The sequence below is a fragment of the Eublepharis macularius genome, chromosome 2 (assembly GCF_028583425.1).
Source record: "Eublepharis macularius isolate TG4126 chromosome 2, MPM_Emac_v1.0, whole genome shotgun sequence".
Lineage (NCBI taxonomy): Eukaryota > Metazoa > Chordata > Lepidosauria > Squamata > Eublepharidae > Eublepharis > Eublepharis macularius.
In genome coordinates this window covers 43,489,803-43,507,193 of record NC_072791.1, presented here as the reverse complement: position 1 = coordinate 43,507,193, position 17,391 = coordinate 43,489,803, and the positions used below count along the sequence as shown (strand labels likewise).

The 17,391-nt window shown below is 44.6% G+C and overlaps 1 protein-coding gene across 3 annotated transcripts in view; it reads right to left on the bottom strand.

Annotated features, from left to right (window-relative positions):
* Positions 1–6,538: 6,538 nt before the first annotated feature.
* Positions 6,539–17,391, bottom strand: part of ISM2 (isthmin 2) — a 40,042-nt gene continuing 29,189 nt past the window's right edge. The window contains exons 3-6 of one of the 3 annotated variants that reach the window (XM_054972794.1): positions 15,309–15,639; positions 14,129–14,269; positions 12,160–12,237; positions 6,539–11,029 (exon numbers count right to left, since the gene is read on the bottom strand). In XM_054972794.1, coding sequence (XP_054828769.1) covers positions 10,512–11,029; positions 12,160–12,237; positions 14,129–14,269; positions 15,309–15,639 — 1,068 coding nt within the window. In that variant the 3' untranslated portion in view covers positions 6,539–10,511. The remainder of the gene's footprint in view (positions 11,030–12,159; positions 12,238–14,128; positions 14,270–15,308; positions 15,640–17,391) is intronic. The other 2 variants (XM_054972795.1, XM_054972796.1) reach the window with 2 other exon arrangements.

Genomic DNA, 17,391 nt, shown 5'->3' with positions numbered 1-17,391 from the left:
ATGTACTAGCTGCAGTTCTCAGTGTTTTTCAGATCAGCGCAGTTCAAGGTTTTTTGAGGCCTGTAGCTTCTGCCATACCTTGTCCACTGCAGATTGAATGAGAGAGTCTATGTGGCAGTGGTTGCAATCCAACAGTGATTGAACATTTGCCTGGGTAATTTAATTTCCTAATATCATCTCTGGGCAGTTTGCACATTCCCCATCACATCGCCTTAGGGAGAGAGGAATTCATTGCCAACATATCTGGAAGTCACAAAACTCAAATTGGGCAAGCACAATGAAAGTGCCTAATTTGCATTATTCAGGCAATTTCCATTACATGGTGGGGTATTGAGTTAGAAATGTACTTCATTCCTTGTGAGGAACAGAAAGGTGAGGAAGGAAGTCTGTAAGAGGAAGGAGGGGCTGATGTTTGTGTTAATTGAAGATGTCCCACCCACCCCTACTAGAATGTATGGCCCAGTGGCATTGGATTCTGTAATAAATGCTCTATATTCTGTGCTCCCAGCCACGTAGATTTCCAAATCTTCTGTCTATACCCTTTACATGATGAAATGCTTCTGACTACTTTGCTGTGGTTTGCAGCAATCGTCTTTCTAACTTTTCCCCACAATGGGGCTCCCTGTCTTAATCTGTCAGAACAGAGAGAGATCCTACAATATGTGAATGCAAGATGCTGGCAAAAACAAATCTTTCCCTGTGTTCTCGATGCCAGCTCCTTTTAACCCATGAAAAGCAAATACTGGGGAACCTGTGTAGACAAAAACCTACAGTGAGGTTGGGTAATAAGGAAAAAATAACACCTCCTGGCTGTTCTGGCAGCAATGCTAACCAATGCTAGAAATGGGCTCCACTGCCAAAATGAGTGGGGAAGGGATTTGGCTTCCCTTTCCTTTCTCACTGCAGCCACCAATATTGTTTGGGTTTTGCCCATGCAGGCCCCGACCCTCAGCATCAACATTTGCATTTCAGAGGATGCTGCTGTGGGAGAAAGGAACATGTACAATAAACTGGCTTCCATACAGGGAACAAGCTAACCTATTGAAACACCTGTATAGGAAATCGTGAATCTGATAAAAACAAGCTGTCACCTATAGAATCTCATTCCACAGATAGTCGACTCTGAAATATCACACCACAGTCTCTGCTCTTGCTACCAGAAACTGAAGTAGCTAAATTATAATTTCACTTAAGAGCATAAATACCTGTTTAATCTGTCAAGTTTCAGTCTTGCAGGCAGATGCCGATTAGTTTCGGGCAAGCTCTGTATACAGTTGCCCACAGGATGGCAGCACTCCTTAATACAATGAACTCTTGGCTTTGTGAGAAAATGCAATTTTCTAGATGTGAAAAGCAGCGGGCATATACTATTTGTTTACATTCTGGCCAAAGGTCTGTATGAACTGAAATGAGGATGAAAATATAAGACCAATGGTCGGAAAATTAACTTGCGGTTGTTAGCTGGACGAGCCACCTCTGAGGTGTAGAGGTCAGTATCACATTAGGATCTGGAGGCCCAGGTTCTAATCCTCACTCTGCCATGAAGCTCAACCAATGACCTTGGGCCAGTCACTGTTAGTCTAACCTATCTCATATGCTTGTTGAAGACTGTGTGTGTGTGTGTGTGTGTGTGTGTGTGTGTGTGTGAGAGAGAGAGAGAGAGAAAGCGCGCACTCTGAGCTCCTTGGGGAAAGGGCTAGAGAAAAATGGCAACGTTATTCTGCCAGTGCACGAGTCCCCAGCTGTAAATCCTCTACTTTTTGGCAGGATGACAAATCGCTGCATGAAATGTAATTGTTAACTAAAATTGCCCAGCTGCTGCAGCAGATCTCTATTAAGTCTTGGGTGAGAGTTTGACATTGCTAAGGAATGGAGCAAAGCAAGACTAAGAGTTCCAAAGGAAAACAGGAAAAAATGGCTTGGACTTTGCCTAGAGTTAGTAAGACAGATGAACTGCATTCATTGATTCAAAAAGGGGTTCTTTGCTTATGTTAAAAGTAAGAAAGAGAGCAAGGACATGGAAGGCCCACTGCAGGGACAGAAAGTGAAATTGTAACAGGTGATGAAGAAAGGGCAGAACTGCTCAATTCCTACTTTTCCTCAGTCTTCTCCTGCGAGGGAGATGGTGCTCAACATATCAATAACAGAACACGTGATGGAAGAAGGAAGCTACAGCCTAGGATTGGAATGGGGCAGTATATAAACACTTAGTTTCTTTAATTGAAACGAAATCCTCAGGGCCAGATGAATTGCACCCAAGGGTACTAAAAGAACTCGCGGATGTAATTTCTGAGCCTCTGTCCATCAATTTTGAGATGCCAGAAGATAGGAGGCAGGCAAATGCTGTCCTCATCTTCAAGAAGGGGGAAAAGGATCCAGGTAACTACTGGCCCATCTTCTTGACGTCTATACCTGGAAAAGTTTTAAAACAAATCATCAGTCAGTCCTTGAGCATTTAGAAAGGATGGCTGTGATTACTAAGAGCCAACATGGGTTTCTCAAAAACAAGTTATGTCAGACTAACCTTGTATCTTTTTTGAGAAAGTTACTACGTTGCTGGATCAGGAGAATGCTGTAGACATAGTTTATCCTGATTTCAGTAAGGCTTCCCATAATATCCTTGTTGACAAGTTGGTAAAATGTGATTTGGATCCTATTACTGTTAGGTAGATCTGTAATTGGTTGATAGATGGCACCCAGAGAGTGCTTGTTAATGGTTCCTCATCCTCTTGGAGAACAGTGACAAGTGGAGTGCCTCGGGGATCAGTCCTGGGACCTGTTCTGTTCAATATTTTTTAAATGATTTGGATGAAGGAATAGAAGGAATGCTTATTAAATTTGCAGACGATACTAAGTTGGAAAGGGTAGCAAATATGGTTGAAGATAGGATGATCTTGACAGGCTGGAAAACTGGGCTAAAACAAATAAAATAAATATTCAACAGGGATAAATGTAAAGTTCTGCATTTAGGTAGGAAAAATCAAATGCATAATGATAGGATGTGGGAGACTTGTCTTGGCAGAAGTATGTGTGAAAAGGATTTAGGGGACTTAGTAGACCATATACTGAACATGAGTTGGCAATGTGGTGTGGTAGCTAAAAAGGCAAATGTGATTTTAGGCTATATCAACAGAAGTATAGTGTCCAGATCACGAGAAGTGATGGTATCTCTCTGCTCTGGTTAGACCTCACCTGGAGTACTGTGTTCAATTTTGGGCACCACAACTTAAGAAGGATATAGACAAGCTGGAGCAAGTCCGGAGGAGGGCAACAAAGATGGTGAAAGGTCTGGAGACCAAATCCTATGAGGAAAGGTTGAAGGAGTTTGGTATGTTTAGCCAGGAGAGGAGACGACTGAGAAGTGATATGATGACCATCTTCAAGTACTTGAAGGGCTGTCATATAGAGGATGATGCAGAGTTGTTTTCTGTTGCCCCAGAAGGTTGGACCAGAACCAACAGGTTGAAATTAAATCAAGAGAGTTTTCAGCTAAACATTAGGAAGAACTTCCTAAAAGAACAGTCCCTCAGTGGAACAGGCTTCCTTGGGAGGTGGTGGACTCTCCTCCTTTGGAGGTTTTTAAGCAGAGGCTAGATGGCCATCTGACAGCAAAGCAGATTCTGTGAACCTAGGCAGATCATGAGAGGGAGGACAGGAAGGGTTACATTAGTTCACATCAGTGCTTAGTTCTTGTGGCCCCTTCTTACATGCCCAGGGTAATGCCAATCACCACCTTGGGGTCAGGTGGCAATTTTCCCAGGCCAGTTCAGCTAGGGATCCTGACAATGTTTTACCATCATCTGGGCATGGAGCAAGGGTTGCTGGGTCTGCTATTCGTATTGCTTCAGGAAGCTTTGGGTCGAAAGGTTTAAATGCCCCTTTCCGTGCCACTTTGCAGCAGCAGGGAAAGGGGCATTTAAACCCATGGATCAGCTGTTTGGTGGGGAGATTCCCCGCCAAGCAACTGATCCAGCTGGTGGGGGTTTAAATGCCCCTTTCCATGCCCCTTTGCAGCAGCACAGAAAAGGGCACTTAAACCCATGGATCAGATGTTTGGCAGGGAATTTGAGCCACCTAAGCTTTACTTTGTTAAAAAGTATTCCTTGCACCAGTAAAGTCATTCACTGACCCACCCGTTGTAGGCCAAACAGCAGTTTGTTGCTGTAGGATGGGATATGAGTTCTACTTGTTGAGTTTTAGTGGCCCCTCAGGTTTGTTTTTACCATGTTGTCTTTATTTTCTGTAATAACGACCAAGTAACATTTGGCTGTGTGTGCGATCGTGCTCTTTCATATCCCAGGTTACTGGATGGTGGCCTTTCTCTTCCTGTGCCAATACCACAGCTTTTACAACAGCTGCAGTGCCAGATGGTTTCTAGTATAACATTGGCACAAATGATGGTCTAAGCACTGGCTTTGTTCACTACTATGCTGAGTTATGGATGTATTGTGGACTGCATGTCACCAACATCCACTACCAGATTAAAAATTACTTTTTTCCCCTTAAACGTACAAATTACTAGCAGTATAAAAATTGCAGCTATCAGAAATAAATGAGCAAGCCCAAGAGCTGCACAGTTTTGGAGCATGAAAACAGGCCTGACTTCAACTCTGAGAGGCTCTGGGCAAAAAATGCCCAATGTCACACCAGCCCACAAGTGCATGAAACCCCTTCCCCCTTGAAAGAAGGGACAGAGCATGACATTTATGTTTGTAGTACAAAAAAATCATACTACACTTCCTCCCCCAGCTAGGGCTGACGCCTGTAGAAGAATCTACCTCTTTAATCCTCTAGGCTTAATGGGATGTTAGTTACCAGCAGGGCTTTTTTTCTGGGAAAAGAGGTGGTGGAACTCAGTGGGTTGTCCTAGGAGAAAATGGTCACATGGCTGGTGGCCCCGCCCCCTGATCTCTAGACAGAGGGGAGTTGAGATTGCCCTCCGTGCACGATCAGGGGGCGGGGCCACCAGCCATGTGACCATTTTCAAGAGGTTCCGGAACTCCGTTCCACCGCGTTCCAGCTGAAAAAAAGCCCTGGTTACCAGGTGATGCTATTTAGATTTGTGCCATGGAAACGTTCAGTTCCTCATTTCCACACATTAAAACTCCATTACAGAGACAGAGCCTTTTTCTCCAGGCCTGTTGGCAACCCTACCCCAACAGAAAATGGCAGCGCTCCCAAGAGGCACTGGCAACTTTGCAGGGGCCTCTCTGGTAATTTCCCCTTTCCTGGGATGGGAGGCAGCAGAGCTGGCTTCTCTTGCGTGAAGCCTCACTTTAATGCCTCTCCCGTCAGAAAATGGAAGATCTCCACCATGGCCTCCACAACGTCTCTGGGATAGTCTCCTGCTTCTGCTTGGAATAGACAGGCTGAGCATTCCTGGGCAGTTGTGATTCCAGCCCGGACTGAGGCCATGGAGTCTTCAGCAGTCCCCCCCCCCCAAAAAAAAGAGGATGGTGTTTTAAAAGTTCACATTACAGCCTCCTTTTGTAGAATTTCAGCTGGAGAATGTAAGTCATCTATAGGCTGCGGCTTCCTTCCCACCCAAGGCAGCTGCTTCAGAAGTACCTGCTTTGTTGACAGAGGGTTTGGCTTTCCTTCTGGGCTTGTCATCAAACTTTTCAGTAGCACCCTGTTGCTTAAATATACACCCATTCCCAAGCAGCTGGATCTCACTTTGTAGATTCACTGAGAGCTTTGAAATATGATGCTGGCTACATTTTGCTGCCAGCTCTCGGTCTCTCGGGAGAGGGCTTTGCATTCTTATCGGAAAGGGAACTGTGGGCTAAGCTGACCTCATTGACAGACTTCCCTTGGCTTCGCTTCAAGTCGTGTCTGTCTTCTCACCCTGTGCTCCAGCTGTGTGAAAAACCAGCCTGAGGATCTGAGATGAGCTGGCGAGAGAAATGGGCTTCAACGTTTAAGTTCTCCCACATACTAAATAATGTGTTTTTTTTCAAGTTGTAGCAAATTTCCACATTGTAGGAGGTACCTGAAGAAATATTTGTCCTGTACGAAGGAACCATTTCATCTATTTGATGGCATGCAGATGGCTCCATGAATTGTGTCACAAATAATGGATTTTTTATTTCCACACCTCAGAACAAGCTGGCCTGTATCCTCCCATTCTTCCCAGCAAAGTCTGAAGCATTCCTCCAGCCTCCGGAGCCTTCCTCCGCCAGAGAAAGAGTCATAAGTCAGAGGAAGGCTCCAGGCTGGAGGAATGTTCCAGACTTTGCGGAGGGGAATACTAGGCTACAAGCTGCTATTGGTGGCCTTTTCTTCCAGGAAGGGACACCCACTACCCGTCCCCTCCCCAGGGAACTCTGCAGCAGGTTTGCTGTTTCTTGCAACAGACAGATTATAACTTTGAACTCAGACAAAACAAGTTTCAGAGTTCCAGCTCTAAACCTGGAGGTCCCTTCCAACCCTATGACTCTATGAACAACCCCTGCAAGTTCTGGACTTTAGTTGTCCACCTGACCTCCAAAAGGCTCTTTGCTTTCCATTCTTGAATAACTGAGGCATGGGCTTGTGGTGTGTTAACAATAGAATTTATTCATAAGAGACATCTGCAATCTTGCTTCCCTTTTGGCATTTCTCACACACATCCCCCAAGAGTGAGGCCTCATTCACCAGAACAGCACCTCTCCATTTCTTTAGCTATCACAACCAATAAATACTGTACAAGAGAAAGACCGAACACGGCAGAACAGCTGGGATAGGCGAAACAGCTATAAAGAAGAATCTGCCCCAGTCCTTCCACCCCAAACCACATACAAACATTCAATCCTCTTTGGAAAGCAACAAAAAGGTGTGCCGTGCCCTCAAACGTCCCCCCCCCTTTCCCGTATGGAAACAGGAACACTAAAATGCCACAGGAGAGGCCGATTTCCAGCCAACCCAGAACCAAGATTCTTCTGAGGGGTCTCCATTCCAGACATCTGTGCTTTGTAAGCAAATATCTGGATGTCCCTTTGCTCTGAGGTTCACCCCTCACAATCAAAACACAACACAGAGAAGGAAGATGACGAAGCATTCTGGGCCCGTAGTGTGAACGAGCTAATGATGGATCTCTAAAACATGCCATCTTTCAACACTGTGTTATCCCTTTCAAACCAAACTAAACCTCACAGTATTATATAAATGAATCATATTGGTCACAAACACACACATTTTGAAATAAAGTGCTTTCATCTAAAATCAGAATAAAGGTGACCTCATAAATGCAATTTTTGTAGAACTAAAATATATCTATATACAAACAGTGTACTGATATAGCATTACATTTTTTATGGATGGGGTGGAATACAAAACTTTTTTAGAGCTTAAATAGGAATTACTGGACAGAATCTTAGTTACATGGTATAAAAATAAATGCTCGTTTTAATAGTTATCCAAATGTGACTACAAAGCTCAGGGGTGAGGGGAACCAAAGTGCTTGTGGGAATGATTGCATTTGATACACAGGCATCCATGACCCAGAGATTTTCCCATTGTCGAAACTGGAGGTATTCCTATTGTCAGAAGCATAGCAAGCTGGCAGCTGTTTGCTTAATATGCAAATGAATCCAGCAGTCAGCTAGGCATTGATTCTGGATCGCAGCTCTGTGTGTGTGTGTGTGTGTGTGTGTGTGTGTGAGAGAGAGAGAGAGAGAGAGAGAGAGAGAGAGAACCCCCTCCTCCGCATGTTAGTTTCTGGCTTCAAATTGCAGCCTTGACAGCCAAGTTGAGTACATTTTTTAAAATTCCCTTAAAGTTGTCACAGGACTCCATGTAATGTAGTTAAACCTTAGCTCACACATATGGGGATGAGAAATGAGATGGCAAAGACCTGAAGCAGTAAAATGTACTGCACCAATTCAAACTAAAGGTGAAGGATCATAGTTTGGAACACTCGCCTAGGTTAACATTTCCCTACAAAGAGAAAACCCAACATAGTGAGCTTGGAGCGGGTGGGGATAGAATCTCTCTCCTTTTGGTTTTTAAAAAAAATTTTTTTTTTTTTAAAAAAATTGGAATCTACCACCTGTAGCTTTAAATGGCACATCCCACTCTAACAATCTCTGGGTTGTGTCCACACATTTTGGGAGACTGAAGTGGCAGATCCTCATTCTCCTGAATGTGGGAATGAGGTGTAAGACTGCACAGACTTAAGGAAAAGGAACTGTGGTCTGAGTACAGGCTGGCACCAACTACTTCTGGCTGCCAATTATAAAGGTATTAAATAAGCTACCCAAAGTAGCTTGGGCAGTATTTTACCAGTGACCTTTCAAAGCTGCTTGTAGAAACAGAAAAGGACCTACTCCGCACAAAACTTCCTGGTATGCAGCTGAAAATACTCAATCGTCTATGAACACAGAGTGATCTCTCTCTCCTTTGAAATCCTTTGAATTGGAAAATTGAAAACCAGTTTGATTTTATACTGGATGTATGTGTGAGGACTGTGTTAGGATTATCTCTCCCTAGTGCTACCTATTAGGGCTTCTAGAGTATAGCAAACTGGATCCCAGCAAACAACCATCATGTTTTGGGGCCAGCGCTACAAGATGATTTAGAAGCTAAGCGACTGCAAGCAATAGCAGGTCTATAACCACCTGCCATTTGAAAGAAGGAGAAGCTGGTTCTCTTTCCCTTTTCTCTGTGATGGAGAGTCTCTTCCTCAAAAGCTCAGAGGCCCCTCTCTCTTCCACCACAAGGTTCACTGAGGGACCATGGGCAATCATCGTCTCTCAGCCTAACCAACCTCACAAGGTTGTTGTGAGGATGAAATGGAAGAGGGGTGAACTATGAAAGGTGCCCTGAGCATCTTGGAGGATGGATGGGATAAAATGTGATCAACGGATGATTTAGCCTATTGTGTAATGTCTATCTTGCATCTCAAGTTCAAAAAACAAAAGCCCTCTGATACACTCGGCATTTAAAAATACAGTTCATTGCCAGACAGTTCTACCACTGTATGTGCTAAGAATAAAAATAAGGGTTTTTAAAAGCAACATACATTTGAGGCCCAGGTATCAAGGAGCCTATCTTGAACCAGAGACAGGGCTGGCACCCTGGAGATGGTTCCAGGTTTCAGAGAAGGTTGTGTTCTCAGCCAGTAAATGCAGCAAAGGACAAGGGCTGGAGACTGTATTTAGAGGGAGAAGGAGATAAAAGAATGTTCAGGCAGCCCACAGGAAGGATATCTATCACTTGCACATTTCCAGGATTCTGGCTAAGATTCTTTAACTGGGCTGAAATACAAGGCTGTTCAGCCCCTGCATGGCCACTAGATGTCAGAACAGAACCACTCCAACACAGTGGAGTATCAACTATGCTTGAACTATTAGACTATTTCCTGCACTACAGCAAGAAAATCAAAGCTTTGAAGGGAAAAGAGAAAGGGTGGAACATTTAAAAACTGAAAACAAAAGAAGAGCCTATTGGTACGAAGCACATTAATAGGTAAAACTACCCGATCAGCCTCTATCAGGGCAGTCAGTCTTCTAGAAACCCAGCTGCACTGACTGGGAGATTTTGTTCCTCACAGTGACATCATTCCTGCCTGCCTTCCTGAGTGCTTTATTAGGGCCAAGGACAGCCTTTTCTTTGCATAGTGTTTGAGACAAGAGACCTGGCTGAAGGCCATGGGCGTGTTACTGACAGGTGTATATCACAGTTTCCCCAGAATACCTGGTTTCACAGATTTAACTGCTGGATGGAACCCCAGGCCTGTCACAAGTAAAGGTAAGAAAGGAATTGAGACATTTGGTCATTTCCTTTCCTGACCTTCTGGCTAGAAATCAGATCCTGTTTGTTCCCGTCAGACCTAGGGAGCAGGCAGCCCTCCTTTTCCCTCCAGCGGATGTGTTTTCAGATCCATCCCAGAAAATGCATTCCTCCAGATTCTCCCAAATTGTGTGGAATGTAAGAAATGGAAGAAGCAATCCTCTCTCTTCCCTGGGACCATCTCAAATTACAGAGGTTTGGAGATCCGATTGCCTCTCTGAAAGCCTCCTTTTTTATCTTAAACATAATTTTGGTGCAATGTCATCCTTCCCAAACCACTTTAGAAATTTAGGTAAAACCATCAGGAATCAGACTTTTTCGAGTTGCAAGAACATAAAAGTCTGCTTTGCAAATGAGCCATGAATACAATACAAGGCAGGCCTTTCTTTTAAAAGCAGCCCTTTGCCTGCCATTGCTGTTCCCGTTTTTCACTTCTCTGGGCTCTTCCCGAAAGACCAAGAGAAAATCTGCTGGAGTGAGAAGAGAGCCCCTTTCAGCCAACTGGACAGCATGAATTGCTGGGGTAACAAGGAAGTCCTGTTGTAGAAAAGACATGACTGGAGCTACTGTGGCATTCATGTAAGCTTTCCTACAGACTACCTCGTTATCAAGAGAATGAAAAGCAAAAGATAACAACTCTGTAGAAAACCTGATGTAAAAGGGGGAGACTGCTATGCTCTTAGCAGATTGTATGGGAGACTGAAACTGTTCTCTTTTCACAGCCCCGCTTTCAGGGCATGCTAATACTCCTTGGCCTCCTGCAGCTGAGAGAGGTATTCGTCCTCCGGGGGGTTGTCAGCACACCGTTGCCCATTATTGGGAGGCCGCACAGCATGGTACCGGCTCCAGTCTCCCTTGCAGAGGATCCAAGGCAGCATGTCCACCTTGTAGTGAAGCTCAGGGGAGAACTCTGTGCTGATGAGGTTTGGAGCGCCGGCCCCCTTGCCTCGAGTGATCAGCTTGGTGTTTTCGTCATAGCAGCAGTGCTGGGCAGCCAGTGTGGTGCTGTCCAAGGAGAGCATGGAGCGCAGGCAGAAACGGGCCGTGGGCTTGTAGATGTCCAGTCGCTCCTTGGGCCCACTGGCATCACGCCAGCGGAAGTTTTTGCCCTGCTGCTCATCTCTCAAGTTCACTGCACTGTAAACAGCTTCCAGTGGGTACGAGCAGGGACAGCTGGGCAGGTCAGAAAGTACTTTGCTCAGGTATTTGTTGAGGAAATCACTTTTGCAGTTCAGCCACTTCTCACAGCTGTCCACATCTGGGAAAGAAAAACAGCAGGCCATCAGAAGGTTGATTTGTGCCAGAACTGTTAAACATTCTGGCACATTGGTCTCCCTGTGTCTTCAGTACCAGAGATTCTGTATTGATGCATGGAATGTGGACGTTCAGTTACAGGTAGACCAGGTAGAAGCAAATTGGGAAGGATGAAGAAGAGAGGTGGATGGTAATGAGCAGAGGCAGTGGGAATTGAGGGCGGGTTTAGTGAAACAGAAGGGAAACAAAATGGTGCAGGAAGGAGAAAAGAGATGATCTTAAGCACATGGAGAACTGTGTTTTCGCAACTGGCGAGGAAGCAGGCAGCAAACAGAGAAAAAAACTCATCCATTTTATAGGCAAGGAAGGAATAATCCATACTAGAGGATAAACTTGGGTTAACACAAGTGGTAAAACAGACTGTTTCATTTCTGCCGACAGCTGGGGACACTTTTTAGAGTGCTCCACTACATTAAGAATGTCCTGCCAACTAAAAACGAGCATAACAGACAAGCTGGATTGGCTTTCTTCTGACTGTACTAGTTTCTGTTGTTGTTCAGCTTCTACACACACCTTTTTAAAATGGGAGACCATTCACGTATGTGATCCCCATCTTCAAGCTTAAATGGTACAGTCCACTCTGTCACCTCAGTATTCTGTTGAGTGTTCATATTGATGAGGGGTGGCAGAGGTTATAGGGGCTTTCCTGGAGACCCTGCTCTACATATTGCAGCAGGAAATTTTTGTCAGCTGTAAAATCCTTCTCCTGGTCTGCATCCAGCCATCCGTGCACAGAACACACTTTCTCCACTTCCTTCTCCATCCCTCCAGCCTCTTCTAACCCCTGGAGACAATTCCTGGGGTTGTGGGAAATCCACAAACATGTTAGTCTATCTTTGAAGCACGAGGGCTAGAAACTTGCTTTACAAATGAAAGTGAAACATTTAAGGGTTCTGAATTCTACAACCAAGGACAAAATGCTGGGTATCCCTGCCTGTCCTCCCAGTTTGTATGGGATTGCTGAATATGCACAGATCCCTACTGATATCTCTCTATGATCACAGGGTGCAGAGGAATTCTTTATCATAATAATACCTAAGCTCCTTGTCTTAAAAAAATGACATTTCTTCTGACCTGAGTTTAAGATCTCTGTGGCATTCTCAGCTTCAAATGGTGGCTCTTCAGTGGCAGAAGCCAACTCTCCATCTGCTCCTTAAGAAAAGCACAGAAGCAAGAAACTGGTCAGAGTGAATCTCAGAGACAGAGCAGAACCTGCATCATCCATGTACGGCTTTCAGGATATGAAAAGCCTCTTGCCTTTAGAGGAAGAAACTACTACTAGTAGTCAACAAAGAGGATGTCTATTGGACAGAAGGAAGAACTAATTAAGATGGTATTTTTTAAAAGTTGTAAGCCAGTTTGTGGGTTTTATGATTGAAATGTGGGATTAAAAATATAATAAATATAATAATAATAATAAATAAGCTTTCCAAGAACAGACAAATTCCATTTAGAAGCTGCACAACATTTGGTTTCAACAAATGTTCAGCAATTTTGGAGGTATTTAAGGTCCCGTTAATCTTCAGCTAAGGATGGACTTCATTAGTTACTTACATTGTATTCATATTTTGTATATGTTAACTGGAAAATCCATTTTAAAGAACGAATGAAAGAATGAAAAGTTGTACCCAAAAAAGTGGAAGCAGATATACAAACCCTTGTATATCTTTCTGTCCCCATCTTCCAGATCATAATCTGCATGTGAAAGACTCAGACGTTTAATTTTGACCCGCTGCAGCGGTTTGTGGCCTTATCTCCATGTATCAAGAGTCTGAGAAGTCGGATAACCAGAATCAGTGACCCATGGATTTATTTAAAAAACCATGAGCAGAACTATCAGGCTGAACAGAATGGGACACCTTTACAGGAGAGGCTGGAGCTCAGGGGCTGGGCATCTGCTTTGCACACAGGTGGTTAAATCCCAGGTGCCGTCTCCAGTTCAAAAGACTAAGTAGTGGGGGATAAGGTAAACCCCCTCAAGACTCCGGAGAGCTGTTTGCCAGCCAGCGTGGACCATGCCTACCCTTGATACACTTAGTAGAAGGCAGTTTCAGGTGGTCAAATCTTTTTCATCTGTTTAAGTAAGGCCGAGACAAGAAAGCCAGAAGTTTGCCATCCATACAACATATTGCAATGCAATTAAAGTGAGCCATCAAGTTCCCACTGACGTATGGTGATCCCTGGAGGAGTTTTCAAGGCAAGAGATGAGCAGAGATGGCTAGCCACTGCTATCTCTGCATAGCAACCCTAGTCTTCCTTGGTTGTCTCCCATCCATGTACCGACTGTGGCCAAGCCTAGTTAGCTTCTCTTGGGCTAATCTGGGCTATTTAGGTCTTTCAAGGAATGATCAAATAAGAGACATGAAGAAGAGCTAGGTGTTTCTAGCACTTGAGATGTACAGATGGAGGAGCTGCTCTTTGAGCAATAATTCTGTTTTTCTACTGGGCTGTTACTCTCATCCTTCCAGAATGTTTGAAAAGGGATCAAGCCCTCCTCCCTCAAAATTGAGAAAAAGAACCTATTGGCATCTTAAAGACCGACACATTTATTATGGCATAAGCTTTCGTGAGCCAGAGCCTATTTGGGTGGTGGTGCATGAAAGTTTATGCCGTAATACATGTGGTAGTCATTAAGGTGCCACAAGACCTTCTGTTATTTTGGATGCAACAGAGTGGCACTGCTGCCCATTTCAAAAGCAAGAAAGCAAGCAGCCCAGTAGACAAATAGCTTGCATCTAATAGAGATTTCAGTGATGAGAAGGTATTTCCATCCACACAGCAGGACTTCCCTGCCTCCCACAGCCCAAAATGCTGCTCCTGCAGGAAAGGAGACACCCCGCCCCCCCGGATAGCATGAAAGGGACCGGGAGATTTGCAGCAGGGGGGTGGGATACTCTGAAATCACTCTTCCCTTCCATCTGTGGATATCTTCCATGGGATTCAATCCAATCTGGCTACATGCTGGTGGATCTGAACTATTTTGAAGCATTTCATTACACAAAGGACACAAAGCAGGGCAGGGCTGGAAGAATAAAAGCCATACCAGGACAGTGGTTCAGGTCACAGGTTCTTGACTCGGTGGCAGTACAAGCATAGCCACAAGACCGGGTTCTCTTCTGGTTGCCACTGCCACAGGTGACACTGCAGGGGGACCAAGAGCTCCATTCCTCTTCATCTTCATATTCTGGAGGGGAGAAAGGAGGACAATGGCACACGCACTCTAAAAAAACTAGCATGGGGTCACCGGGATTGGGATTACTAGTTAGGGATTACTGCTCTCACTTGACAGCACTGATCTCTTTCCTCACATAATGCTACCATCAAAAACTCAGAGGAGGGATCAGTGTGTATGTTATTCTTCTCAATGTGGCTTAAGATGCCAACTTTTTTGCTTTCCTGAAAATCAGGATTCTGCATATGACTCCATATCCTGATCAAAGTAAGATAGCTTTTGCACTGCATGGTCTTATTACAGGCATGCAGATTTCCAAATTTCCAGGAGTTGTTTAACTACAGGCTTTTCAGTCCTTGGTTTACGGTCACTTCATAAGATATTTTGCTCCCTTGCCTGTTGGAAAATGCATGCATATTGAAAGTGGGGCAAAGGTTCTTTCTGCATCAGGTGCATAGCCAATATATACAGCACATACCACAGATATTTGATTTATGGATCCAAAGCAGAAAAAATACACACTAAAGATGCACACTTTGTCTCTCTTATGGCCAGATTATGCAAGACACTGGGAGACCTGTGACTGGATCTCCTAAGCATGTCTAAATAGTAGCCATGGAAGTTTTGCCCCTGGGTCATTTTTCTGAACTCAAACATCTCCTTCCTTGCTGCTCTTTACTCCATAGCAGGGTCAGGGAGGAATACACACTTTATCTGTAGGCCTTCATCCTATTTGCTCTGCACAGTGCAATAGTATCATACAGGACAGCCTATACTACCAGCTTCACAAATGACTCAAATGGATTCTTGAATCTATGTACCCAAGGTAGAAAATGTACCTAATGCTGCTATTCTAGAGGTATGTAAGAATTTCCCATGCTGGGTTAATTCTACTGGCTAGACTCCTGAGTTTCATGGGAGCTGGAGAGGAACAAGAAATGGCCAAGGGGTGTTGAAATGCAAACACCCTTTGCTCTACAGAGAAGACATGTTCTTCTTCTTCCCTAGTCCAGCTCTGCAGATCTGCTGTGAGTGGTGAAAGGAAGCTCACCATAATTGTACTTTTCTTTAAAGATCCAGTTCTTCTGATTGGGCCACCTCTGGTCCCAGTCCCCTCCCACTCCACTCAGAACCGTCTCCTCCTCATCGTACTCTGATGTATAGTCCTCCTCCTCCTCCTCCTCTTCCTCCCGGTTCTTTATGTCCAAGTTGCCATCTTCATCCCCCTCCACTACAGGATCTGTGTACTCCCAGAAGAGGGGCCAGAAGAGGTCTTTGTGGGACAGCCATTCAGTGGAAGTCAGTGACCAGTCATTGCTGGTCTCTTTCAGCAGGTCCATCTCCATCTCAGCCTGAGGATCATCTACGACCTCAATGGTCACCTAGAAACCAAGATATTGAGAAGGAATGGTTCCGAAGTTCCACAGTAGAAGCAAAATACCACATGGAGGGAACCCTTTGAACAGCAACAGCATATCTTATCAACAAGAATCTTCATATCCTTGGCCATCTTGCCATTTGGATCCCTCCCAGTCAATGTTTATTTTTTTGGAAAATGTGTAGCCATCACTCCAGAGAACTGTTGACCAAAACACTTTCTCTTACAGCTCTCCTTATTCTACTTCCACAAAGCCTCTCCCCTTCTCTATCATCACCACCACAACCACCACCATCCCCTGGAGTAAAGTGTCACCATTATGCAGATGTCACTCAACTCTTTCTGTCTTTTTTCATCAGATTCAGGTGAGGCTATGGGGCTTCAAACCCACTGTCTGGAGGCAGTAATGGGGGCCAACAAATTAAAGCTTAGTCCAGATAAGACAGAGGAACTGTTGATTAATAATATGGTTGAGCAGGGATTGGAGAGTCGGCCTGTTCTGCAAAGAGGTGCACCCCCACTCCCCACCCCCAAGGAAAAGGAGGTTTGCAGCTGGGAGAAAATATTAAATCCAGGTCAGCAGATGGGGGCACAGATATCCTCTGTGGTACATACCATTTTCCATCACCTTTGGCTGGTGTGCTGGTTAGAGTTAGGACAACCAAAAAGGAGGAGAAATAAAACAACCCTGCAAAAGAAGCGTAACCAAATACCTGACCCAGCACAAAACAGACACGAAGATGTTATATTTTTAAAAGTATGGAGTAAATTCATCCAAATCTTCCCACAAAACAGCTTAAAATGCAAATGGGCAATACATCCAGATTAAAGTTCTTCCTTTGCCCATAAGATCTCAAGCCTAGTCAGAAGTATACAAATCAAAGACAGGAGTGCTAAGCCACAACTAGATACGGTTTGTATAATAGCATATAACATTTTTGTGTCTATTTTGTGCTGGGTCAAGTATTTTTGATATACATATATAAAGACAAGTGTCCTGACTAGAGATGGGCAAGAACCGGAATACGAACCAAAAAACCCCCCACGAACCAGCCCGGAGTTCCGGGCAGGCCAGCCAAGCCCCGCTGTTTAAATGGCCATTTCCCCGCTGCTTGGAGCAGTGGGGAAATGGCCATTTAAACTGTGGGTGAGGCTTGGTTGGCCGGCTGGGAGTTCCCAGCCCACCAGCTAAGCTCCGCTGTTTAAATGACCGTTTCCCCACCACTTGGAGAACTCCCGATCGGCCAGCTAAGCCCCACCCACAGCTCTGCTGTTTAAATGATCAGCTGCTTGTCGGGGATCTCCCCAACAAGCAGCTGATATGGGGGTTTAAATGCCCCTTTCCCTGCCGCTGCGAAGTGGTGGGAAAAGGATATTTAAACCACATGAACCACGAACTGGTTCGTGAACTTGCCCCAGTTCATGGTTCCTGGTTTGTGAAAACATCATGAACCACGAATCGCATGTTTAATGATTTCAAGTAAATGTGTGCATGTGTCTTTAAATGCTTGGTTTGAGCTAGGTGAAGAGTGGGGGTGAGAGAGGGAAGAGTGAGTGATGTGATTGGTTGATGACTGAGAATGTGGACGAGTGAATGCAGTTTGAGACTGACAGGGCAGAGAGAGAAAAGTTTGAGTCAGGAGAAAGCAGGCTAGCTGTGTGCTGCCTGAATATGTTGAAGTGTTTATGAGAGAAATATAACCTGTGTGGTACCTGAACTGAGCATGTTTGTGAAAGGACACTCAGTCAGGGAAAG